Source organism: Pseudomicrostroma glucosiphilum, assembly GCF_003144135.1.
Source record: "Pseudomicrostroma glucosiphilum strain MCA 4718 unplaced genomic scaffold BCV69scaffold_1, whole genome shotgun sequence".
NCBI lineage: Eukaryota > Fungi > Basidiomycota > Exobasidiomycetes > Microstromatales > Microstromataceae > Microstroma > Microstroma glucosiphilum.
This window is the reverse complement of record NW_020289913.1, coordinates 15,817-40,079: the sequence shown is the minus strand read 5'-3', so window position 1 is coordinate 40,079 and position 24,263 is coordinate 15,817. Positions and strand designations below refer to the sequence as shown.

Genomic DNA, 24,263 nt, shown 5'->3' with positions numbered 1-24,263 from the left:
CGATCAATCCTCCGAGCCGCGGAGGCTTTGGACAGGACCTGTCTCTGCTCTTCCCCACCTCGCCATCGGATACAGCGGCAGATCAGAGACAGGGTCATCTGTATAGCTGACAAACAGATCTCAGACCTTCCTCTGCAATGGCGCGGCTGCGTACGGCTCCCCTGCCGATGAGACCAATCCCCGCCTGCAACAGACGGGAAGAAGGCGCGAGCGTCAAAGACAAAGTGCTTCGGATAGGGCTCATCGATCGAAGCAGGGGCTGAGACAGGTGCATTCGCTCGACAGAATCCTCCGAGGGCATCATGGCGTAGCCACTGCCCCGTACTTGATCTCGGGGCTGTTTGGAACAGACAGGCGGGGAAGAGACCATGCGAGACAGACAGGCGGCAGTCCAGACCAGAGCCCAGGGGGCTTGAGACATTCTGGCAGCGGAGTCGCAGTGCCGCCCCAGGCGTGTGGTGCGCGCGCGCGTGCTCGCGCCTCTGCGTGGGCGCTTCCTCGACGCCCGCGCCTACGTCCATGTCCACGCCCCAGCCGGAGCAGACGGCAGGCCGGCAAGCAGGCAAGACAAGCGGCTTCTTGGCGTTTTTGATGGTACAAGGTGTACCGAAGAAGGTACATCGATCACCTCACAGCTTGTTGAAGATCGAGTCGCTGTGGGCAACGTGACAAGGAGACACAGAGATACAGTACAGCACACCAGCGGCACGAAGAGACGAAGTTCGGCTCTGTGTGCAGTGTCATATTAGCAAATGCTCAAGCTGGTCAGACCACGCAAGTGGTCCCCATCTCCTTCTAGCATCTGCGGTCGACGCACAGCTGCTACAGCGGGCCGTACGATCGACGGATGGATTTGCAATGGCCTCGCACACCCGAGGCAAGGGCCTGCCGAATTGAATGTAGCAGGATCATCTCGATTGAATCTGTGATCGATCGGAGGCGTTGGGGAGCCTGGATCGCTGTAAGGATGGCTCTCGTCGTTAATATGTCTCTGCAATTTGGGTGAGACAAATGGGCACAATGCGTTTCGGTCTCATCTCCCCTTCTTTCGGACTCGGGATCAACAAACCCTCTATGCACATGCATGGCCTACATTATGGGTCTTGGCCCACGCCGAAGCTTCTCTGCAGCCTCGCTGGGACCTCGCTACTGGGCAGATGCGCTGCACGGGGCGCCTATCCGATTGTCAGTGGCAGGACCCAGAGGCCGGCCTCTGATAACGCACGATCGCATTCACCTTCTCCTCCCATCCGGGTTGGCTGCTCAACCCGGGTCAGCCCCACGTGGTGCGGAGTCTGGTACCGTGCGTGCGGAAATCTGGCCCTGGCCCTTGGCCAGACGCAGAAGGCAGATGCGGGCCCCATTGTTCTTCGCCCGCCTTTACCCACAGCCACGCTCTGCAGGGGCAGGGCAACTGACAGAGGGCGTGGCCGCCGGGGCCTCTCCCGCCTTCCTATGTGTTTCGGAGTGCCTGCGTCTCGCAGCAAAGGCGGGCAGCATCAGGCGAAGGCACTTGTCCTATCCAAAGTTTCAATTCAGCTCAGCTCGGTGACTTCACCCAAGTGCTCCCACCGCAATTGGCAAGCGGCAAGCGATGGCCTTTACCCAGGGCTGCCTGCACCCCCTTTGCTGTGAACGCTTTGGCCCACGGGCCACGAGCCCGTATAGTACGAGATCCCGAAGAACCTCATATAGTCTCGGTGCCCGGTCCCCATGCAATGAGACTTGCCTTTGTCACTTTCTTCTTCCGTATCAGCACACACAGCGACTCGAATCCCCTCTTATAAACTCACACTCCCTCTGCCCCGCCCCCTCGACACTCCTTGGCATCCTTGCGATAGTCTTCCCCTCTCAATAACGCAATCGCACACAGGCACCTCACAAGGCCCCCATCAGCCCCTCATGTCCGCCCGTCGAGGCTCGATTGAGCGCAACGTCTCAAGCAGGATGGAGCAGCTGGATGACGCCCACTCTCCCACCGAAATGCCTGCCACCCACAGCTCTTCCTCGTCGGTGAAGGGGTCCTTCACCGACTCTCGCGCCCGCTCTTCGCAAACCTCTTCAGCCGTGCCCAGCCTGCACGAGCAACCCATTGGCAGCGGAACCATGTCGCCGTCGCTGTCGCAGCAACAATTCTACTCGCAATTCCCTCAGCACACAGTCCAGCGCATGCAAAGAGGCGAGTCTACCAACTCTTCGTGGCTGGGTCACACTTCCTACTACGGCTACGGCGGTGCTAGCACGCCTGCCACACCCGGCGTGGACCCTTCTGTCCCTCTGAATGGCTTCTTCTCTCCCTCGGGCGCTGCTACTCCCATGTCAGCCAACCCTTCAACCAATGGTATTCCACCCGTGCCAAGGCTGCCGGCTGGCATCAGCACTCCCCCCAACCCCAAGCTGCGTCAGAGGAAGATCTTCAAGTCGACTGTCCTGAACGAGAATGAAGAGGTGCACAAGCCATGGCTGGACAGCAAGGCTCGCAAGTCTGCCAACCGCAAGGCTTACTGGCTCTTTATCTCTGGTATCGTCATCGGTCTTCTGGCGGCCGTGGCAGTCATCTACACTGGCTATGCCTCTGTCAAGCAATACAAGTTTTGCATGGTGCTGGACGAGTCCTTCTCAGGTACCGAGATCAACCCGAACATCTGGTTCCACGAGCAGGAGACTGGTGGTTTCGGCAACGGTGAATTCGAGTGGACCACTGCCTCCACGAACAATTCCTACGTCAAGGACGGCTACCTTTACATTGTGCCCACCCTCACCAGCGACGCTCTGGGTATGGACGCCATTACCAATGGTTACACTCTCAACCTGACCACTGCCGGTACCTGCACTGCCGCCAACCCCAACGACATTGACGCTTGCAGTGTCTACTCGAACTCCTCGACTGGAGTAATTCTCCCACCTATTCAATCCGCTCGACTGGTGACCAACTTCTCCTCGACGATCAAGTACGGTCGTGTCGAGGTGCGCGCCAAGATGCCCAAGGGTGACTGGATCTGGCCCGCAGTGTGGATGATGCCCAAGTACAGCGTGTACGGAGCTTGGCCCCGATCTGGTGAGATCGACATCTTCGAGTCGCGCGGTAACATTGTCAAGAACAAGAATGACGACTTTGGACAGGTGATGCACTCTACTCTCCACTGGGGTCCTTCCAGTGACTATGATGGTTACAAGCACACCACTGACGGCAAGCGTCTCTACCGCAACTACTTTAATGAAGATTTCCACACCGTCGGTATGCAGTGGACTCCTGATGGAATGTACACCTACTATGACAACCCCAACAACAAGGTGCTGGAGTGGAAGTTTGACCAGAGCTTCTGGAACCTGGGTGACTTCCCTACTGCCGCTACCAATGGAAGCACCCTCACCGACCCTTGGCCGGCAAATGGCAACGACATTGCTCCATTTGACCAGGAGTTCTTCCTGATCCTCAACGTCGCCGTCGGAGGCACCAATGGCTGGTTCAACGACCCTGACATGCCCTGGAGCAACGATGCTGACAATGCTCGTGGCGAATTTTGGGAGAACCGTGACACGTGGCTGCCCACTTGGGGAGCTACCGACTATGACCGTGGAATGGTCGTCGACTCGGTCAAGATGTGGAACCTCGAGGGAGTAGAGGGCATCGACTGCCCCGCCACACCCATCACAAACTAAGCCTCGTCCGCTTTGATCATAGAGAATCCTGCTGTTCAAGTGCGCTAGTCTTCTTTTACCTTGTCCGGATCGGTGTTTCTCGTGCGCGTCTCTACAACACACATTCTCACACTGGCTGTTTCTCCTTGGTCTCTTTTCGCCTCATTGTCACATTATGGATCCCATGCTATCTTGCGCTCCTCTGATTAAATATCATTCTTGCATAGACGAAAACACCTGGTGTAGAATCGAGCTTGGTCTGGTGAAGTGGAGTGTGAGGTGGGTCGGTGAGGACGTCAGTGTGGTACTGTCCTCTGCGCTTGGTATCTCTCTGCCCCTTGCGCGGCGTGCCAGGCGCGGCTTATGTCCGGGCGGGCCCTCCACCGGCCTTGCTGCCGCGTGTGGCCTGGCGGGGAGAAGAGGCAATGCGGTCAAGGGCAGGAGCGGCGGCTGGCGGCCTGCTTACTTCTTTCCTCTATTCCCAACTACTCCACTCACCTCGTACCGGTATTCTCCCTCCCCCCACCATTCGCACATCATAGGCGTCTTTGCTTCCAAACCAGAGTTCGGTCAGCTCCCAGAAGATAGAAAGATGGCCGCCAAGCAATTTGCAGAGGTGAGTAGAGGAGCAGAAGGTGCAGCGCAGAGCGGCGCAGAGGGAAGACACAGGGAGAGAGAACCGGAGAAGCTGCAGGGATCATCATACTCACTGCCACCATCCTGTTGCCACTCTTGCTTTGCATTTCCCGCAACAGAAACTCATCAGCGAGAAGCTGGTAGCAGTCTTCAGCAAGAGCTACTGCCCTTGTGAGTGCAATGCTCGAAAGGGCAGCTCCCCTTCGCTTATGAGAGGTGCAGCCACTGACCCTTCCTCTCTCTCTCTCTCTTGACTTCTTACCCGTAGACTGCCGTCAGGCCAAGGGCGTCATTGCCAACCTGGGCTTGCCAGAAAGCAAGGTCGGCATCGTCGAGCTGGACCATGAGAGCGAGGGCTCTGACATTCAGGTGAGTAGATGGAACGAACGATACAGGCATCCAAGCCCCTCTTCTCCTTTTCTCCTTCTCACACTCTTCCTTCCTTCCTTGTGCTCAACAGGCCTATCTCGCCGACAAGACCGGACAGCGCACAGTGCCCAACATCTTCATCAATGGCAAGCACCTGGGTGGATGCTCCGACATTCTCCAGGCCGAGCAGTCTGGCGAGCTCAAGAAGCTCGTCGCTTAGATTGACGGAGAAATATGAAGGTGGCGGCTAACTATAAGAGAAGCTCATCGTTTCGTTAGTAATATGAGATTGATAATGCTCAAGTCAGATACGTCTGTTCATGCGACGAACGTCCTGGCGCACTGATTCATTTGATAAATGGGTACAATGCAAGCAGCTCGCCTTATTCTTCACCGGCTGCATCTCCTCCTCCCTGGTACTCCGCCTTGAGATCCTCTGGCCACCACTCAGGCCAGACAGGCTCCACTCTCCACTCGCCTCCACTCCCATCGCCACCTCCTTCCACTCCTCGTTGCCCCTGTAGTGTCAGCCAGCCTCCCTCCGCAAAGCTCTGCTTCGGAAGCAGGCCCAGTCTGAGCGAGGCCAGGCCGACATGGCTGGGTTCACCACTACCACCGCTGCCTGCTTCATTCGGAAGGACAGCCAGTAGCTTGCCAGCTGATTTGGATCTGCGACTCTTGCCCTCTGCACCTGCAGCAGTCGCATTCGTTGCAGCAGGCGGCGCCCTCAGATCCCCTCCTATATCGGGCTGCCCCGCTCCCTCCGAGCTTGCAGCCTCAGGTGCGTATATTCTGACAGGCATGATCCTCTTTCGCACCACGCCCGTGTGATGTGTGCGAGCGGTGAGCTCCTGACCCACATAGCATCCCTTGCGGAAGTCAACACCGTTCATGAGGTCCAAGTTGGCCTCCAGGGGCAGCGCGTGGTTCTCTGCCAGCTCCTCTGGCCCGTCCGGTACGCCCTGGGTGAGACGGTGGTGCTCGTAGGACGGGGATTGCCTTCCCGCTGCAGGCTGCGCCGTTCCAGAGGCAGATGTGAGGATGCGGTAGCCCATGCTCGGAGTCCTTGGGTCACGGTAGACGTGGGTCTTGGCGTCCGAGGAAGGCACGGCACTATCGTCTCCCCAGAGCTTGTGTACGGTCCAGCTGCTCCCGCTCTCTTCCGACCCCACTGTAGCTCCTCCCTGGCCCGCTTCCGTCTCCAATTCTGCGATCTTGACCTTGCTCCTAAGCTTGAAGCGCTTGATGAACCCAAGTAACGCCTCTTTGTTCCCCTCATGGCAGTCCACGATTACATGCGGCACATCGGACGTGGTGGAAGGGTGTGGGTAGAGAAAAGCCGTAGAGATCAAGCGACCCTGCGGGTTGAGAAAGGCACAGTAGAAGGCTTTCTGCGGCGTGGCATCCTCGCTGTTCTGACCTTGACTCCGCGAGGTGAGAAGGCCGGCCTGCTCCTCGAGGTGCCGCACGTCATTTGTCATCAGACCCTGCAACAGTTTGTAAGTGTCACGTCCACTGAGGGATAGGAGGCTCCGCCGGCTGCTCATAGGCGTAGCAGATGAAGATGAGGCAGAAGTTGAGAAAGTGAGGTGTCTTGAAAGCGAGGAGAGGCTTTGCAATGCGAGGCGAGGGTGCCTCGCTGGTACATGTGCCCTACCAGCAAGAGCAGAAGCGCCATGTGACTCGAGTAGACTGCTTTCTTGGCATCGTCTTTGTCGCGGGGCGACTTGAGACTGCGTTCGAAAGTTCCTGGCTCTGATGGAGACTCTGTCCGTGCTCCCAACTGCTGCTGCTGCTGCTGCTGCTGCTGTACCGCCTGCAGAGATCGAAGGAGATGCTCGCAAAGCCGCCACCGCCGCTGGTAGCAGCTTCCTGCCAGCAGCCGCGGAGGCGGAGGAAGCTATAGAGGAGGAGGAGGCTACAGCAGAAGCCATGGCCGATTGTGAGAAATGTGACGAGCGAGAGTCGTTCCTGACGAGTTGTCAAAGTAGATCTAGTCTATCGTAAAAGGAGCATGGCAAAGCGCCCTACGCGGAAGCGGCAAGAAGAGCGGAGCGGAGCGGACGGAAGGCACAAGTGGAGAAGAGCATCGGAACGGGACTGAGCAAGTTGCCTACGAGAAGACGAGGCAGAGACAGTCCCATGTACGCCGCACACCCTGCAATTCGATCGACGAACGTCCTTGTCGGTGGCCCATGACAATTGTCCAAGCGAAGCGATAAATAGATGCAATGTACGGGAAACAGAGTGTTGAAAGCGAAAAAGCCCAACATCGGTCAACGATGCCCCTACGTCTCCTCAGTCTCGCCATCAATCGACTCGTCTACACTTTCACCAAAGGACGGACCGCTACTCACAGCACTGGCATAGTCCGGCAATGTAGAAGAGCAGCGCGGCGTTGAATCGGTGAGGTAGTGATCGTGGTCATGCGCTGGACTAGAGCAGAGCTCGGCCCGATCTCGCTCCTGATCATGAGAGTCGACGAGGGGCGCGTCACCGGCAGCATCTCCGGCGCGACTCACAGCAGCTTCGCTATCGCGAGACTCTTCGGGGCAATCTTCGACTCGCTCTCTCTCCCCTTCTGGATCGAGAGAAGTGCGGCCTCCTCCCCCTCCAAGACCTAAGCGGGGTAGCATCCGACGCTTCGATCTTCCACCCTCCTTTTCTTTGTCTTTGTCCTTTTCCTTCTCCTTCTCCTTCGAGCTCGCGGTCTTGCTCGAACCAGAGCTGATAGTCTTCCCCGATCCAGTGGACTTGCGCGGTCTGCTAGGCGGGGCAGAGGGGATGATGGGGCTTGGCATCAAGCTGTCCACCCATGCTGCGCCCATTGGAGGCAGGGCGATTTGTCTGGAGCGAGCCGGGGCAGGAGGGGAGGCAGGGCTCGAGACAGACACAGAGGTAGTGTCGAACTGCTTTGCTTCCTTCTCTTGCTCCCTATCATGACGGGTCGACTTGCGACCAAAGGGCAAGACGGAGGTGTGCTTCCTGCTCTTGCTCAGTGACGGCGAGTGCGAGTGTAGTCCTTCTCGATCCGCACTGGAGGTGTTGTTGACTCTGGAGACAGGCGCAACAGTACCGTCTTCTCCACGGCTGCCGCTGCCGCGGGAGTTGGTCGTGGTGAGTGCTGTGTTGTCCAGTGAGCTACGAGGAGACGAACTGTGGAGGTCTTCGCCATAGTCAGAGACGGGGGTGAGGACGCCCTTTGTCATCGTCCTAGTCTGGCGGCGGGCCTTGCGAGGAGTTTCTGGGCAGCTCAAATCGGCAACGTAGTCGGTGTCCGACATCGACCCCGGTGTGTCGGGGCGAGGAGGCTCATCCTTGGATGAAGGTTCTGAGGAAAGCCCAGATCCGCTGACACCAGCTGTTGAGGTACCGTAAGACCGGCTGGGAGGAATGAACGAGGTGAAGGCTCGACCTCGAAGGGATGTCCTACCCAGACCTCCGATGGGCGCTTCATTGACCACGACTTGAGGAGGGCTCGATGCCCCGTTGTCTACCACTTTGACGACTTGAGCTTTCTTTTTCTTGCGCTTCTCGATGTAGAAGGTCTGATACTGTTCGTACATCCTGTCGAAGGCATCCGACTCGACGCTCTTCTCTGGGCGAGGGGTAGAGTTGACCCTGCTTGGAGCATTCGCTTGGCTACGATCAAAGTCGCTGCCATCTTCGCTACTAGTCTCGGCGTGTGGTGAAGAGGCAAGCTCGTCCTTTGCCGGTACGTGTCTGCGCCTACATTGACGTCGTTGGCTAGGTGGCTGCTTTTCGCTTCCTTCTGCAGGCGGACCTTTACGATCGAGGACGAGTGTCTTCCAATTGTTGATCTGACTAGCTTCGAAGAGCTTCGCCAACTCTGCCTGCCAGGGATCTCGCTCTATACTTTTGTAGATTTTGTCGTATTTGGAAGGCGGAGGAAGGGAAGCGATGCTGAATCCGAATCCTTTTCGCTGCGCGATGGTAGTGGAGAGCAACAAAGGCCTGAGAGGATCAATGTGAAATTCAATGGGAGGATGCATAGTCTGGACAATCGCTGGCGGGTACTCGGCTTGCCGGCTTGCCACCCTATTGAGGGCCTGGTCGTAGCTCATCAAGCGCATGTGACGCGTCTGAGGTGTTCCAGGGGGACTGTTCTCTGGTGAGCCACGAGGCGTTTGGTCAGGCGAGCTGTCCGTGGAATCATCTGTGGCGGCATCGCCGCCCTCTAAGCTTGTGTGACCGGCTTCCTCTGTTGCCTCATTCGTGTCCTCATGGAAAGGCCGGATACGAGAAGCCAAGATGGCCGAGGAGTGTCTGTGGCTCCCTGGCGAGGAGGACGGATGATGGTTGGAAGAGGAGGACGCGTGCGTCTGATCGGCAGAGTACCTCTTGACCCTGAAGTCTCGGCTGCCAGAGCGCGAGTGCGCTATCGGCGTCTCCATGAGTCGAGGTAGGTGGAGATAGCCGCTCCAGGATCACGACTGCGCCCTCGAAGAAGGTTGCAGAGGTGCACTGGCGAGTCTGATTATGAGTATTGAGATCCATTAGGAACCATCCCAGTCCGCGACACAACCGTTGCGACTTGCCAGCTCAGGGCCACCGAAGCAGCCTGGGCAGCCTCAACCCACCAGCCCCCGCGAGCTGTCCTTTGCCTGTTGATATTCTCATTATCGCCCTGAAATCTCTTGTGGGTCAACGTACACGGGCGATGTGGCCTTGGGAGTCGCTGGTCAGGGCAAAGGAACGCGTCCTTTTCCCCCCTGCTTGTAATTCAGGGCCGTCGGTAACTCCGGTGCAGCGGCTCGGAACCGGAATGGCGCTGTCGGTGCGGAAAGGGCGACGCGTTGATTGTCGTGTGTGCAGCCGGGGTGGTCTGTGCAGCTCCGCACTCTCTGTCCTCCCGTCGGGTGCAAGGTGGGAACCGTTTGCGCCCAGAAGAGTCACCGGAAGTGATTCAGTCGATTGATTGCTGCTGCGCACAACGATGTTCATCCCTGACTCCCTTACCATCACTACTGCATATACGCTGCAGAGCAGTCATGCCCGCCCGCAGCAGCATCGCCCATGACAATGCTGTCCTCGCAGTCGGCAGCCTCGACGCTGAAGCTGAGCCACGCTTCGACCAATGGCTTCGCGAAGCAGCCTCGAACGTGGGCGGAGCAGTAACTCAGCACGAGGCACTGGGCGTTCAGATTCGCAAGTACTACGAGGTGAGCACGACAAGACACGATGCAGAGAGCATCAAAGCAGATGAAGCTGACACGACTTCCCCTTCCTTCACCCTTCACCCACTCCCCTTTAGTCTACTCGTCCACCCAAATCCGTGCAGTTGGCTCGTGAAGGCCTTGTAGAACGGCTACAGGAGCTCATCACTGCCCGATGGCCAGATGCACACCTCCAAGCTGAGATCTTCGGTTCCACCTTCACAGAGATGCATACATCCTCCTCGGACATCGACATCGTCCTCTTAGACCCCACTCTACCCCTTGGCAATGCGCAAGCCAAAGACGGACCGCGACCAGAGTGGCATGACGTCAAAGTCTTGGCAAAGTATCTTCGCACACACGCAAAGGCAGAGGGTTTCAAGGACGTCCATGCTATAGCAAGCGCCTCTGTGCCGATCGTGAGCTTCAAGATGGACAATGTTCCCAGGCTGGCCGGTGTCAAGGTCGACATTGCCATCAACAATCGATTCGGTATCGCGTGAGTATCTCAAGAGGCTACACCCGCCTACATTGGCCATGACTGACCGTATCGCATCCGCCCTTCCGCATCCTCGATAGCAACTCTGAGCTAGTCAAGACCTATGCCGACCTTCGCCCTGCCCTAGTCCGGCCACTCTGCCTCACCGTCAAGAAGTGGTTGAAGAGCAGAGGACTCAATGAGCCGGCTCCGCAAGAGGCAATGCAACAGAGAAGTCTGTCGAGCTACACAATTGTACTCCTGTAAGTCAGACGCTACAAGAGGAGGATGGCATAGCACAGACGAGCTGACCCCCGCTTTTCCTCCACCTACTACAGAGTCATTGCCTACCTTCAGGCCTCGAATCGGTTGCCCAACCTGCAGGACTCGGAGCTGCTCGGCAGGATGTGGTCTCGCCCACGATGGCTCTGGACCATGCCAGAGAAGTCGAAGAATCTCACAGAAGTGGACGATTCCTTCTCCGAAGACGAGTCTGAGGAGGAAGACAGTGATTGGGAGGAAGTCGTGGTGACTCCAACTCTCAAGACTGGCGTGAGGTACAACGTCGTCTTCTACAACCCTACGGAGCGATGGACCAAGAAGGGTAGTGTGAGGAAGATTCAGGATCCTGGTCATCTGGGATGGATCAGGTCCTTCTACTACCGTAAGCGTCGCTTCCCTCCGGTTCTGGACAATTGGCTCTACAATTACGAGGAAGTTCGCAAATCGAAGGGACTACCCAAAGGATTGCCCAGGCCCGAAGCCGTGGCATTGCATCAAAAGGACTCCCAGCATGCCAGGGAAGCAGATGCCGAGCTAGGTAGCTGTCTCGCCGGATTCATCGATTGGTTCCTCGACAATTGGAGGCCTAGGGTCCACAGTGACAAGCCCTGCTTTGACATTGCTTCCTCTGAGCGCAGGACGATCAATACCCTGAGGGACATTGAGCTCTGGGAAGCTTGGAGCCGAAGTAAGCCTCGATACGAAGAGGACAAGCCCAACGTCGACTACACGCAGCCAATGGACTGGGCTCGCCATCCTCTGGTCGTACCCGACCCATTCATCAAGCAGAGAAATACGGCTCGAAATGTCAAAGACGGAGTTGCCCACGACTTGGGCAGAGAGTTCTCAAGAGCGCAAGAGGTACTGCGATCGACTTCTCCCCCAAGCTTGGGTAAGCTTTTCCAGAGCATCAGGGACGAGAGACCCTACATCGTCGATGGTGGTGCGGACAATCTGAACCGCCTGCTGGAGAACATGACCATCGGGACGACTCCGGCATCCAGGGCACGCGGTGCGACCAGCACTACTTCAAGTAGGGGAAGATCGACGACATCTTCTACTGCGCCAGCTCCTACCCCTGCTCCTCACACTACGAGCGCTCCACGTGGTCGAGGTGGGCGTGGAGGCAGAGGAGGAAGGGGAAGGCAACCCGGATGACTTCTTTTGCGCTCAGAACGAGCGGCACTTTCTGCGAAGGTGCCTCTCACGACCCCGGCTTCGGGCAAGCCTCGACCCTCTTTTCGATTTTTCTGCAAGAATCTTCTCTTGCTAGCAGTCACCTCGGCTTAGAGCCCATGACTTTTTCTCCTTCGGACCGAGAAACTGTTGCTGCAAAGATGCTTGCCAGGATAACGGCTACGGGCGAGCGTTCCGCCTCCTCTAGGTTGTTGGCGAGAACCACTTCTTGTTGGCAACCACCTTGGCTTCGAGCAGGTAACCTGTCCTCCCTTTCTTTGCGCCATGTCAAAGCAGCAGTGCTGATCCTTGACCTCGAATTGTTTACAATTGAATGTTGCTCTCTGTCAGAGATTTGAGCGCAAGCTCGTGCTCATTCCGAAAGAACTGTGTAGTAGCACAACCATCCACCATCAAAGTCATTTTTCTTCATGTCCATTGCGCTGCGAGGGTATATTACTTTTTTATTCGCCAACATGGGAGCAAGAGAGCAAAGCTGCACGTGCACAAGGCTCCGATGTTCAGGCGGACTCCATGACGATGCTGCTTGCTAGCAAGCCGATCTCCAGATGGAAGCTCTACTGACGGATCCTGCGCAAAGCAACTTTAAGCGCTGCTCTGCTCTGCTCAACGGGAGAATGAGAAGGTTTATATCCGACTCGCCTTGAGTTCGAACTATTCTTCCTTTCTCTTTGTTCACTCATCATTCGCCCTCACAACATCACAACGTCAATTGCCCAGTATGAAGCTCCTCCGCTCCCTCTCTTTCTTTGTGCTGCTGGTCAGCACTGCTCTCACCGTCGCAGGTCAACCCCAGGCAGAGGCAAGCATGGCAGGTCTTCGGCGTCAGAGGGCAGATACCGCACTTCCACGAACGCTTTCTCCTTTCAATCAGCCGCAGGCTCAGCTCGTTGAGCCCTCCCTCGCTTCCTCTCTGCAAGGGAGGTCCCTGTCGCTTCCAGCTGAGGGCGCTATCTTGCCAAGGAGCAACCGCTTCCTGCAAGGTCTCAAGTCGAAGCTCAAAAAGTGCGTGACCTGCGGCAGCAGCAGTCGCGGAGGCGGCAGACGCCGAGGGGCCGCAGAGCAACGACCAGCAAAACATGCTGTGCATCCGCGCTTCTCCCCAGTTCATGTGCCAAACCAGGCCGGTGATCAGGGTCAGGCGCCGCCCCTACCAGTGGTACCCCTTCACCGCCAGAACAGGAACGACATGGATGCTTTCTTGAATGCGTTGGAACATATCAATTGAGGAGGCGGGGCGGGTCGTGAACGGATGGTGCAAAAGGGATGGCGAGAAGGGTTGGAGTCACAAGAACAAATAGCGTGTTGGATGCAATATGAGTAGCCTTGTCGTGCAACGTAAGCTTTCCCCAACCGATGTCCAATTTGAGCTTGATGGTCTGACTACCACCCCTCAGCGCAAGCTGGAAAGCGGGCAACACACATCCCGATCGATGTAGGGATGTAGATCCCACCAGAGCAACGAGGCAACTTTGCAGGAGCAGCGCGACGTTTGCGTTGCCATTGCCTCTATGTTGGATCTACCCGGGGCTACAGCCGTTTCCCCTTAAAGCTGGTGCAATTTTCTTGTCAAGGTAGGTCAGCTGCCTGCAGAGATCTCCAATACTGAGCTTTCTAGAGAGCTCGATTCTGCATTCAACGCGTACACTCCCATATCGCTCCGCAATGAAGCTCAATTTCTTTGCCTTACCCCTCGCGATATTGCTAGCTTTCACTGCCCGGGAGGCAGTAGCAAGCGAGCGCAAGATCACATCTACCGGCTTCCAGCAAGTCTCCCGCGACTCACCCCATTTGATGGCAAGAGACACACCCATAGACCGCAGAAGCAAGCTTCGCTGGTTCAGAAAACTCAGGTTGAGAAGGAAGGCAAAGGCCTGCATCGCGTGTGGCAAGCCGCGAACAGCCTTGCCGTCCAGACAATCTTCGCCTGAACGGCACCCTGTGCAGCAGCAAGCCAGCGGTCAGCAGCATCGCATCACTATGGGCGCACAGCCGCTAAACATTCCAGATTTCCCGGTAGGACTGAATAGGCTGCAGGGTGGTCGACAAGTGCTTGCTTGAACAGCATTACTGCCCTTTGTCTCGAGGGACGCAGGTATTTGTTTACTAGAGAGGTAATGAAATTCAACACTTCTCGAACGCTCTCGACGATCACGTGACGGAAAATGCCTCAATCTTGATTGCGCATTGTTGACTGTGCGTGCAGATCATTCGACAGCAACGTACAGTAAGTGTTCGTTCGACCGCCTTCATGCTCGCCTTCATATTGCGCCGAGGCAAGACGAGACATAGTTCAGCCTCTTGCTGTTCTTCTTCCAGATTTTCCAGATTGTAAGAAAGCTGATCTGTGCCGTAGAGGCTATAAGCAAGAAGCGATCATGTCGCCTTGCCAAAGTCGTGAAGTGTTCACCTCACTCTCTCACTGGCCTCTGATCTTTTCCCCTTCGCCTCGAACTGGCAACTCACTCTCAGCTCCTTCCCTCGCATACTAAGCCGACCTTTTGAGAGATGAAAGTCAAGGTTGCTGCGTTGGTGCTTCTGGCCTTCTGTTGCTGGACGACAGGTGGGGCTGGTTCTTCACTTCCTCTAGTTTCTCAAGACAAGTCTCTATTCTCAAAAGAGCAGACATCTCCGTCTCCAGCTGGAGGCCCAGCCGGTAGAATGGAATTCGAGAAGTACTCCTTGGAGACCAGATCACCTTGCAAGTGGCTCAAAGACAAACTCAAGGGCTGCTTTCGACCGCCACCTCCACGTGGAAGGGGCAGGGTGGTCGTCAACAACTATCGAACTCAAGAGCTGATGGTGCTATCTCAGCAAGCTCATGATCGAGATCACGGTACCATCGGCATCGGCGGAGTCCAACGAGCATGGAAGTGCAAGTCCAGAGGCACTTGCGTACACGCGTACAGTCAGCAGTTTGAGCCCCCTCCCCCACAAGCGGACGAAGACGAGTGAATCGAATGAGCTCGAGCAAGCAACGTCGGATGATATTGTGCGACTGGTAGTCTCAATTGCAACGCAAACGTTCTCGCTTGTCGTCGTGTGTGAAAGGTTTGCCCGTAGCAATCAGGTAGACAGTGTATAGCCTGCTTGTGACTTGGACGATAGCCTTTACAGCCCTATTGAATGTCGTGATAGCAAGTTTGCCAGGAAAGACCTTGGAGTAGCAAAAGCGACCGGTCACTCTCCCGCACAACATTTTGCTGACCTTCTCATATCCTCTCCGCATCTTCCCCGCTGAATCTCCAGCTTCTCAACCCCTCTACAGTCGTTCATCGAAGCCGGTCTTCGTCTCCTCGACAGAATCTCAATGAAGATCTGCTTGAGATTACTGCTATACGTAGCACTTTGCTGCTCCGCCCAAAGCGTCTTGGGCTCTCCGTCCCATCATTTTGGCCCATTGAGTAGTGCCACACGCAGGGGCGGCAGGGATGACTCCCCGCTTCATGCGTACCCTACAACGGCAGAGCGCTCAAGTGTGCGCTTGGAGGCCAGATCTCCATGTCAGTGGCTGGGCAAGCTCAGGGACAAGATCAAGGGATGCTTTCGAGGCGAAGCGGGACCATCTCGTCCAGTGATTGCTGTCAACAATTATGGGACTCAACAACTTGTCCTCTTGGATCAGCACGCACACGATGCGAATCACGGACGCATCGGTGTGGTCAACATCGGCAGTCCGTATCGGTCCAGATCTCGGAGGACTATCGTGCACCCCTTTGGCAACCGATTTGAGCCTCCTCGCCAGCAAGCCCAGTGAAGTGGGAATGCCACGAAGCCTGGAAAAGCGGAGCCTCGGTGATGTCTTTGGAGGAGCCATGGCATTGGGCGTAGACTTTGCCATTGCTGCTGCCCACATTTGCTGCCTGATTTTTGCTGTGCGCTACGACATGTCGTCGAAGTCCGACCATCAGCACAGTAGAGCAAAGCTGTATAGATGGTCTGCTCTGTGGTTGAGACAATTGCTTGCTGCCACGATACTATCATTATATGTCTTGCCTTGGAACCATCGTGCTCTTCTTTGGTGCTGCACACATTTTTACTTCCTCACACAGCCTACTTGCTGTACCGAAATTGCGCTCCAGCTTCATCGATCCTGAGGCTTGACGCGTAAGGTTACGTTAGCCAACATGCGACTGGTGCCACTCGCCACAGCCTTATTGACGATCTACTGCTCCGTCATCGATGCGTCAGGTACGCCTCTGGGAGCAGCACCTACACAGCACGTCTCTCGCATAGTCGCTGCACCAAGTCTTTCGAGTTCTACGTCTCTATCGGCCAACGACCAGACCCTTTTCGCACGGGCAGGATGGCTTAAAGGCCTCAAGCGCAAGCTCAAGCAGAACATGAAGCTCTGTGTTTCCTGCAACGCGCCTCGACCCTCTCCGCCTCCGACGCCCCCAGGGGCACAGTCACCTCCTCGCCGTACCCTCTCCCGGCCCATCAGCTTCGACAACTTCAGGCTACACGAGCGCTTCCGGGCGCAAGGCGTTGGTGGCGACGAGCGCAGACTACCCGCAAAGGTCGATGTGAGCCCCATTGGCGTTTCGGGCTGTTTGCACGGGCCTACCTGCGCGCACGTCTATGGACTTGAGCCTCACCCGCCTGCTGCGAATCCTCCTTGAGAGTGTCGCGTTAGGAGACGGTAGCTTGACACCCGAGGACGGGCTTGCATTTCAGACGAGGTATTGGCCTTCCCAGGTCACTGACAGGGGTTTCCTCGAAGGAGGCGTGTCGCATTTGCGCAAGAATGGATTTCAAATGATTAAATTGATGATGAGTGTCACAGTGTACCTTGCAGGTAGAGATTTCCAATGTGCTACTGAAGAGAGGTACTGTGAGCCTCGAAAGCCATGTCCGCATTGACTCGATCTCCTCTTCGAGCGTTCTTATGCCGCCATGTTGCTTGTCAGCAGATGGTCGCGAGTTCCGCCTACGTCAAGGGCAAATCGTGGTCGAGATCTGCGCACCCTGTCCACGCAACCTTCTATACCCTCTGGTCTCTACTTATCAGCATTCCCTGGCGGCGTGTATCCTGCCCTCCATCCCGGCCTTCGATTCTCCGCCGTATCTCCCAACCAGTCCGGACGAATGCGCCTGTGCAGTCTCCCCGCTCCCCCAGACGCAGAGGAAGAAGGGGCAGGGGAAGAGGAAGACGCGAGACCGGTGGGCTCGAGTCCTTCTGCGCCTCCTTCACTTTGTCGGAGTGCGAGATTGAGGCTGCGACGTCCCCACGGTTTCTTGTCGAGGAACTTTAGCTCTTGCTCTGCGCGAGATGTGAGCTCGTCATCGTCTGGCAGCTGTGTGAGATCGCGGCCATGTAGCCTGTGCAGCGAGTCGCTACCTCGCGGTAAGCGCCAGTAGTGCAAACCTCGTGGGCCGGCGGACGAGTCACGCTCCAACAGCGAGTCGTATGCGTCCTCTTGCGCATCTGTCTTTGCTCCCGAAACCGAGAGTACGCAGAGCCCGAGGCAGAGGAGAGCGTGGGACAGCTTCATGGATATTCTTGTTGGTCTTGCTGGCGGTGATTGTGATCGACTGGTGAGTGTCAGGTGCTCTCGATGTAGAGAAGGCCGGCTCCTCGTGAGGTTGCGCTGGGTAGATTGTGGGTTGCAAGGTAGAGAAGTCGGAGAGGATGACAATGAGCGCTAGCACTGGTTGCAAGCGCCCTCTATATCCTCCGCCTTGCCACCTGGTTGCCGTTGAGAATGACTAGGTATGTCCGTCTTGCGGTGAGCAATAGCAAAAACCATTGCCTTCGAATATTGCTATGGTCAAGATCGTACATTGCGACGACGCAAGTAAGCAATTGCAGTTGCGCACATGTCTCGACCACCAAGGCGTTGGTCTTGCACCGGAGGGAGAGGGACCTCCGTGAGGGCTACATGCAAAAATGTGGTAGTATTGACAGTCGCGCTGACTGACTGGGTAATGGTGACAACTGAGAAAGCGATACAAGAACAAGAACGAGAAGCTTCGGGGAAACACCGAGAATCACAAACGTACGAGACTATGTGCCACGCGACTGTGGCGGGCCGTATTCTATCCAACTATTGAGCCAGAGCTCGAGCCCGGACTCCTCTCACTACGCACAATTAGGCGTACTTCTTGACGTCCTCTTCAGTGGGGCCCTTGGGGTCCTCACTAGCAGCCAGGTTGCACTGGTGGAAGATCCTCACGTCCGTCTCTTTGAAGGCGCCGACGACGGAGTGGAGTGTGCCAGCATTGTGGAAGAGACACATGTCTCCCTCCTTCCAGTCGTGTGCGTAGACCTTCTCGGGGGCAATTGCGGGACGCTGAATGGAGTAGACGAGGTCGCGGACCTCCTTGATGTCGGTCAGGTGTGCGCCCTGAGGGTAGAGGGTGTTGGCGTCGAGTGTGGCGCCGGCGGGGAGAGGGTCGATGAGGATCTGGTGGACTGCCGAAGGGTGAATCTGCAGGTGGAGCTTGCCAGTTGAAGGGTTCTTCCAGCACATTGGGAGAGTCTTGATCTTGCTCTCCTCCCAGGCTGGGAGCTCATCGAGGGAGAGCTCCTTGCCTTCGCTCACCAGTCCCAGTCCGAGGGAGTTGGAGGCGGCCGAGCTCATCCAGATGTAAGGGTGAGGGGCGTACCTAACCTTGGCCCTCACGGCAAGGGACTTGAGGTGGTCGGGCAGGTCCTCGAACATGGAGATACCGGAGACGAAAGCGGTGGTTCCCAGAGGGACAGGCAGCTCATCGCCGGTACCGTCGTCGTAGCGGAGGGTCTGAGGAGCTCCCTGAGGGACGGAGAGGGCGTAGAGGGTGGTGACCCTGGGGGTAGAGAGATCGTACAGTGCCGAGTCAATGTGCCAGCGGTAGAACCTGTGGTTAATATAAGAGAAGAGCGACCGTTTTAGTTGACTGCTGCAGGCACTCCCTGCCTACCCCTCGCTGCTGCGACTCACCTGGTGACCTTTTCGTCCTCCTCGTCGGACACGGCAGTCTTGTGGAATGTCTTGTGGTGTGGGTGCTTCAGCTTGATGTTCTCCAGTCCCTCGTGCTCTGCCACTTTGCCATTTCCAATGACCTGCACCTGAGGCTGCCGTGGGATAGTCTTGAGATCAGGGTGAAGGATACTCTTCTCCTGTCGGCCCTTGTTGCCATGTCCGTAGGAGGTGGCTCCGGGGTCGAATCGCTGAGTGAGCTCGTACTGCTTCTCTGGTGAGAGCTTGGTGGAGGGGAACACGAGGACAGAGTGCTTGTAGAGTGCCTGCTGGATCTGAGCAAAGGTCTCGTCTGTGAGAGAGGAGAGGTCGATGCCCGATGCTACGCGGCCGAAGTCCGGGTCGAGCTTGCGGGTGGGTGCGCCGGGGAGCGTCTGAGAGGGGAGGGGTGCGAGTGTGAGAGTGGACATGGTGGGCTTCGAGTACAAGGCAGATGGTTGATGGTATGAAAGAGGGAGATGGTGTTGATCTGATGATGGGGTCGATGGCAAACCACCAATCGTCCACTCGCCGCCCTTTATCAACTCCCCCGCCCCCCCCCGCACGGAGCACGCCCGGAGAAGGCGGGATGCCGCGGGCTGCCGGCAAGCCGCTTCCGTGCGTCCCTTGGCCCACGCCACCTCCCCGCGGCTTCCGTTCCTGCTCACCGCGGCCACCCACGATGACAAAACGCTCTAATCCTACGTGGATATGTAGATGTCTGTCTCGGTACACCGAGAGAGCAGGCATGGAATAGACGGAGATCAGCCCTGACAATCGCTCGGTCGGCATTTGAGCGGCAAGGAAAGACAGCTTGGCCACGATTAGATTACAAGCAGCCACAGCCAGAGTGCAGTACAGACCAACAAAACGGCCCTTCCTACAGTAGTATCAGGACACAGCAGTGGCACGTATAAGACATCAAGGAACATACTCGGACTTCCCGAGGAACACACCCGTAGATGACGATGATCGGTTCAAGCTGGCTCGCCTTCTGTTGGTATACCTGGAGAAGTGTTTCCCATCCTTGCGAAGTCCTCTTCATCTTGGGATCTCTTGAAGACAAGTCCCTGTGCGTCTCGAGGCATGCACTAGGCCGTCTACGACCTCCTGGACTCGGAAAGCAGGCTCCTCTGACTTTCCGTTCGTTTTGCGCTGGATCTTTGCCAGTCTACTCAACTGGTCTGCCTTGTCCCACCTTTCCTGAGAAACTCCAAGCTCCTCATAGCTGCCTCTTTCCACTTGTTGGTCTCTGTCTCCCGGAGGTCCCCCAGAGAAGCGCGTGCCTTGTTTGCTAATTCCTTTGCAGCTTCTGCTGCCTCTGTTGCCTCTGGCTGAGCAGCGGCGTGGTGCAAAGCAGGCATAAAGGGCCAAACGTCGACCTTTGCAAACACCCCACTGGTAGAGTAGACGTCCTTCTCCACTGCCTTGCGTGCTTCTTCCTGACTCTCAGCCATGACCACCAGCACACTCCCGATGATGCTCTTGACCTTCTCCTTTCCCTCGCCTGCTTGTCCGTGGTCTTTGGAGAGGAGTGCACCGCCTAGTGTGATTCTCCCATTCTCGTGTCCCTCTTTGGCTCCCGCGAGGTGTTCTTCGCGAACAGAGAGGCGGGTGGAGAGGGCATCGGGCGCGTCTTGAGCTACGATGAGGTAAGGGTGGAGCACAGAGGATGTAGGCCTAGTGTACGGGCCTGCTGCTAAGGTGCAAGGTGTGCTAGAGAAGAAGCGCGGCGCAGAGGGAGAGGCGAGGCAGACGGAGCGGGCGGGCTGCTGCGCACATCGAGCCAGGAGGGAGAAGGCCATGGTGACGTTGGGCAGAATAGTGGTGGTACGGCGAGCTGCGAGTCGTACGATGGAAGACAGAGATGAGGGATACAAAGATTGACCGAGGAAGGAAGGGTGATGCGTGTGGGGAAGGACCAGGGCGGTGGTGGGCTGCTGCTGCTGCTGCTTTCGATTGCTTCTCTTCCCTATCGCCCATTCCATCCTTCCCCGCACGGCAAAAAGTGAAAGCCGAGCCCCGAGAGAGATAAGGGACAAGCGAGGTGCTTATGTAATTGCCGAACTGCCCCCCCCCGGCTTACTCCACCTTCCGTTCCGATGCGCGCGAGAGTGTTGGACTCCAAGGGCGGTGCCCCCCAAGTGGCCAGGCCCGTGACCTGCGAGGGCGAGATGCAGGAACAGAGCCCCGCCGAAGCTGTCGCCCCGATGGCCGCCTACCAGATCCTTCCTCTCGGATAGACTCCTTGAACGAAGGCTTCTGGGTTCCCATCCACTGCTTCTTCGTCGTCTTCCACTCACTTCCTCAGTCGCCCGCCATGTCATCCCCGGTGATGCTGCATTCACAGCTGCCTCCAACCCACGCCTCCTCGCCTACCATAGCCACCGCTCTCCTCCTCCGTACGCCAATCTCCCCAGCAGAAGGGACAGACGCCTACCACGATGCATTCGGCACATTCTGCCTCCCCTCCTTCCCCATGAGCGCACTCGACTCGGGAGCCACCACGCCCGTTGCGGCTGGATTCAGCTTCGGCATGGCTGTCGGAGGCAGAGCGGGTGGAAGCGAAGGGGAAGCTCAAAAGGAAAGGATGCGAATGAGTGGAACCGGTGCGGGGTCATCCAGGGGAGATGGAGGAGCCGCACCAAGACCAGAAGAACAGCTTCTGCAGGCTTTGCAAAGGCAACAGCTTAGCATCAACACAAACGGCAGGGACAAAAGGGCAGGTTCACCACATCGCAACTACGCACGCACGCAGCCGACGTACGACGACAGTCAACCGTCGTCCCCATCTTCTCCGTCTGCTCCGAAGAAGGAGAGACAGGCTTCTGAATCGCAGGAGACTCCCCCTCGCAAGACTTCATTTGTGCTGACAACGCACCATGCTACCTCGTCGAGCGCTGCCTCTTCCTCTACCAAAGATTCGAGGGAATGGTGCGTGACGAGTATGCAGGTCTTGTCTTCTCAGAGCTGCAATCATGACGACTTCGATCGGATGCTGAGCGAAGGACAGTGGGCGGGAGTAGTGGCTACGAGCTCCAGAGCCTGGGACAATTGGAAGGCGGCAGTGAAGCGGTGTAAGGCCAAGGGCAAAGGTGAGCGTCCCACATGCCGCTCCCGAAATATGACGCCGGTGTTCTGATGTCTCTCGTTCTGTCTCTTACCTCACAGCACCAACTACAAACTGGCAGCAGACACCGTTCTTCCTCATCTCTCCCCGAGCTGCAGCCACTTTCCGCTCCTCCACCCTCGAAGGCTTACCCACTGAGTGGGCGCCGTCAGCGACAAAGGCTTTCGGATGTCCGGCCAATGCAAAGAACCAAGGAGCGGATGCCGAGGGAAAGGGAGCAGGAGAGGCGCTGGGTCAGTACATCGTAGGATGGCTGCAACGGAGAGCTGCACCTGCTCCTCTAAGCGCCACTTCCGCCTCGGGTGAACAAGCGCCAGCCACGGCTAGACCACCGCTGCTGCTCTTGCAAGGAGACAAGTCTCTGCCGGCCCTGCCAGACATTCTCGCAAAGAATGAAATTCCTTTCGAAACCATTCGAGTCTACGAGACGTGCGAAGATTCAAGTCTGCAAGACAATCTGAATCGTCTGCAGCTCTTCTACACAGGTCTGGGCATCCACGATGTTGAAGAAGAGGCCACGCTTTTGCTCAATAGTGCCGAGGACGTGAGTCTGGAGTTGCAGGCTCCGAGCGGCGGAGCCAGACCGGACTGGATCGTCTTCTTCTCTCCATCCGGAGTGGACTATTCGGCGAGACATCTGCGGGCGCTGGGATGGCTGCCACCTGCCTTAGCAGCAAACGAAGAGACCGAAGCAAGTGATGTCGACATCGGCAGTACGAGTGTGGACTACCCCCGGTACGTGGCTCTCGGACCTACCACGGCAAAGCATTTGCGCGATCAATACGGATTATACACAGAAGCGGACTTAGCCAATGCCAACGGCGTATCGTCGGCTTCTCTTTCGGCCTCTCTAGATCAAGAGGAAGCAATACTTCCAGAAAGCAATGGCAAAGAGAGCGGACATAAGAATGGTGCAGCAAAGCCAACGAAGGATTGCGGACCTACACAGAGTAGGGTCTCCGTGTTCATTGCTACCAGCACTGATCCAAAGGGCGTCAGAGAGGCGATCAAACAGGGCGAAAGAGCGTCCGTCTGATCACCGGTCAAAGCGAGAAGACCGAGACGTATACGCCAGAGAGGCCTGCATGAATCGGCAGGTCGGAGTGAGCAGATCGAGCCAAGTCAGAGCGGTAGCAAAGCAAAGAGCTCTTCCGCTGTAGGAGCAAGCCCTTTTTCGGACGACATCGCTTTGTTCAGCGTGTTCAAGAAGGTTTGGGAAGCGAGCAGTCCAGCGCCATTGACGCCAAGCGCTGCTGTTGCTACGTCGTTGCGGCAACACAGTGCCCGTCATGTTCCGAAATATATGGTCCTCCGGAAGCTCCGAGTCCCAGCTTGCTTGAGTCTCGGGCAATACGGAGCGGACTTCTGCTGTCTGGTTCAAAGGGCTCGCTCGGACTGTCGGCTATGTAGAAATTAGGAGGAGAGAGGGCAAACTTGCTACATTCTTTCGCCCAGCATGCGGAGGATTTATAGACTGTCAGGACCCTCCCACGTTTCCTCCATTATCCGTACTCCCGATAATTACGAGACTCAACAGCTACCTCCAGCAAGTCATTGAGTAACCCGACTTCTTCGCCTCAGAGACTGTGGATCAGTCGTATCACCTGTTCAGTACGGGTCAACATAGCTGACCCCTACGTCGCAGACTACTTCTCACAAGGCGAGACACAATGAGACTCCAGCGAGCCGGGCTCACCTTCGCCTTCGTCGTCATTGCTCTTCTGGCTTTAGTGGCTCCGAGCGCGAACGCTTGTCAGATTCTGCAGACGGGAACCGCTACGGAAGCGAGATCGCCTATTGGAGGTAAAGGAGGGCAGGTCTGCTCTCCTCACCTGCGTCTGCGTAGCTACGCCGAAAGCATTCCCGTTCATGATACAAAGCATCCTCGCGCTACCCAAGAACGAGACAGCCGCCCTCTCCCTCTCCTCCGCCGAAAACTCGATCAGCCCCCTTCCAGTCCCGTGCGACAAGGCAGAGAGTGGGCACAGCGCCTCGCCGATCCTGGCGCGCAAGAGGAGGCTTACCCTCTCAGCCCACCACCGGACGAAGCTTGGCGCCAATTCGTACCGCAGAACGTGAGGGACCGACATAGACGACATCAGCAGAGCTTGTGGCAGAGGGTCCGTGGAAGATTGGGTAGGTTTGTGGGATGCGGGAGACGATGTAATGGTGCTTCGAGGCACTGAGCGGGGAGTAGCACTTGTGAGACGAAAGGTCGGCGCGCAATGCTGTCCTCGGAGCTTTTTCAGACGCAAATGCATACCAAACAAGCATATCGGCTGTCGTTGAATCGATCGATGATGGGTGACCGCTCGCAGGCGGAGAAATTTGTCTGGTAGAGGCAACAGCAAGGGCGTGGGCGTGGGCGCGGGCGTGCGCCTGGGTGTCGCCTCTGCAAGTCCAATTGCCAT

At 56.8% G+C, this 24,263-nt stretch overlaps 13 protein-coding genes across 13 annotated transcripts; 8 read left to right on the top strand and 5 right to left on the bottom strand.

Moving 5' to 3' along the window:
* The first annotated feature begins 840 nt into the window (after positions 1–840).
* On the top strand, positions 841–1,769 carry BCV69DRAFT_389 (hypothetical protein). The gene has a single exon (XM_025495245.1). It carries the CDS (start codon positions 1,012–1,014, stop codon positions 1,633–1,635), a length of 624 nt encoding a protein of 207 aa, XP_025350633.1. The 5' UTR covers positions 841–1,011; the 3' UTR covers positions 1,636–1,769.
* BCV69DRAFT_279417 (concanavalin A-like lectin/glucanase) lies at positions 1,495–3,876 on the top strand. Its single transcript, XM_025491247.1, has one exon. It carries the CDS (start codon positions 1,903–1,905, stop codon positions 3,661–3,663), a length of 1,761 nt encoding a protein of 586 aa, XP_025350632.1. The 5' UTR covers positions 1,495–1,902; the 3' UTR covers positions 3,664–3,876.
* Positions 3,877–4,117: 241 nt separating this feature from the next.
* BCV69DRAFT_369 (glutaredoxin) lies at positions 4,118–4,949 on the top strand. Its single transcript, XM_025495224.1, has 4 exons — positions 4,118–4,258; positions 4,386–4,449; positions 4,547–4,647; positions 4,739–4,949. The coding sequence occupies exons 1-4, from the start codon at positions 4,235–4,237 to the stop codon at positions 4,865–4,867; spliced, it is 318 nt and encodes a 105-aa protein (XP_025350631.1). The 5' UTR covers positions 4,118–4,234; the 3' UTR covers positions 4,868–4,949.
* On the bottom strand, positions 4,922–6,651 carry BCV69DRAFT_279416 (Aminomethyltransferase folate-binding domain-containing protein). The gene has a single exon (XM_025491246.1). It carries the CDS (start codon positions 6,579–6,581, stop codon positions 5,031–5,033), a length of 1,551 nt encoding a protein of 516 aa, XP_025350630.1. The 5' UTR covers positions 6,582–6,651; the 3' UTR covers positions 4,922–5,030.
* Positions 6,652–6,702: 51 nt separating this feature from the next.
* Positions 6,703–9,349, bottom strand: BCV69DRAFT_279415 (hypothetical protein). The gene has a single exon (XM_025491245.1). It carries the CDS (start codon positions 9,060–9,062, stop codon positions 6,936–6,938), a length of 2,127 nt encoding a protein of 708 aa, XP_025350629.1. The 5' UTR covers positions 9,063–9,349; the 3' UTR covers positions 6,703–6,935.
* A 310-nt stretch (positions 9,350–9,659) lies between these two features.
* BCV69DRAFT_295804 (hypothetical protein) lies at positions 9,660–11,742 on the top strand (the record flags this gene model as incomplete). Its single annotated transcript, XM_025493932.1, has 4 exons — positions 9,660–9,830; positions 9,923–10,323; positions 10,404–10,565; positions 10,641–11,742. The coding sequence occupies 4 exons, from the start codon at positions 9,660–9,662 to the stop codon at positions 11,740–11,742; spliced, it is 1,836 nt and encodes a 611-aa protein (XP_025350628.1).
* Positions 11,743–12,400: 658 nt separating this feature from the next.
* BCV69DRAFT_320 (hypothetical protein) lies at positions 12,401–13,274 on the top strand. The gene is made up of 2 exons (XM_025495201.1): positions 12,401–12,990; positions 13,059–13,274. The coding sequence occupies exons 1-2, from the start codon at positions 12,503–12,505 to the stop codon at positions 13,099–13,101; spliced, it is 531 nt and encodes a 176-aa protein (XP_025350627.1). The 5' UTR covers positions 12,401–12,502; the 3' UTR covers positions 13,102–13,274.
* A 172-nt stretch (positions 13,275–13,446) lies between these two features.
* On the top strand, positions 13,447–14,736 carry BCV69DRAFT_275009 (hypothetical protein; the record flags this gene model as incomplete). The annotated part of the gene is made up of 3 exons (XM_025491053.1): positions 13,447–13,741; positions 13,988–14,008; positions 14,345–14,736. 3 exons carry the CDS (start codon positions 13,447–13,449, stop codon positions 14,734–14,736), a joined length of 708 nt encoding a protein of 235 aa, XP_025350626.1.
* Positions 14,737–15,908: 1,172 nt separating this feature from the next.
* BCV69DRAFT_295802 (hypothetical protein) lies at positions 15,909–16,403 on the top strand (the record flags this gene model as incomplete). Its single annotated transcript, XM_025493931.1, has 1 exon — positions 15,909–16,403. The coding sequence occupies one exon, from the start codon at positions 15,909–15,911 to the stop codon at positions 16,401–16,403; it is 495 nt and encodes a 164-aa protein (XP_025350625.1).
* Positions 16,404–16,781: 378 nt separating this feature from the next.
* BCV69DRAFT_295801 (hypothetical protein) lies at positions 16,782–17,276 on the bottom strand (the record flags this gene model as incomplete). The annotated part of the gene is made up of 1 exon (XM_025493930.1): positions 16,782–17,276. The coding sequence occupies one exon, from the start codon at positions 17,274–17,276 to the stop codon at positions 16,782–16,784; it is 495 nt and encodes a 164-aa protein (XP_025350624.1).
* Positions 17,277–17,873: 597 nt separating this feature from the next.
* BCV69DRAFT_264591 (Clavaminate synthase-like protein) lies at positions 17,874–19,153 on the bottom strand (the record flags this gene model as incomplete). The annotated part of the gene is made up of 2 exons (XM_025490757.1): positions 17,874–18,621; positions 18,705–19,153. The coding sequence occupies 2 exons, from the start codon at positions 19,151–19,153 to the stop codon at positions 17,874–17,876; spliced, it is 1,197 nt and encodes a 398-aa protein (XP_025350623.1).
* Positions 19,154–19,490: 337 nt separating this feature from the next.
* On the bottom strand, positions 19,491–20,710 carry BCV69DRAFT_279412 (hypothetical protein). Its single transcript, XM_025491244.1, has one exon. It carries the CDS (start codon positions 20,525–20,527, stop codon positions 19,898–19,900), a length of 630 nt encoding a protein of 209 aa, XP_025350622.1. The 5' UTR covers positions 20,528–20,710; the 3' UTR covers positions 19,491–19,897.
* A 212-nt stretch (positions 20,711–20,922) lies between these two features.
* BCV69DRAFT_109 (hypothetical protein) lies at positions 20,923–23,384 on the top strand. Its single transcript, XM_025489066.1, has 2 exons — positions 20,923–21,817; positions 21,894–23,384. The coding sequence occupies exons 1-2, from the start codon at positions 21,043–21,045 to the stop codon at positions 22,886–22,888; spliced, it is 1,770 nt and encodes a 589-aa protein (XP_025350621.1). The 5' UTR covers positions 20,923–21,042; the 3' UTR covers positions 22,889–23,384.
* The last annotated feature ends 879 nt before the right edge of the window (positions 23,385–24,263 follow it).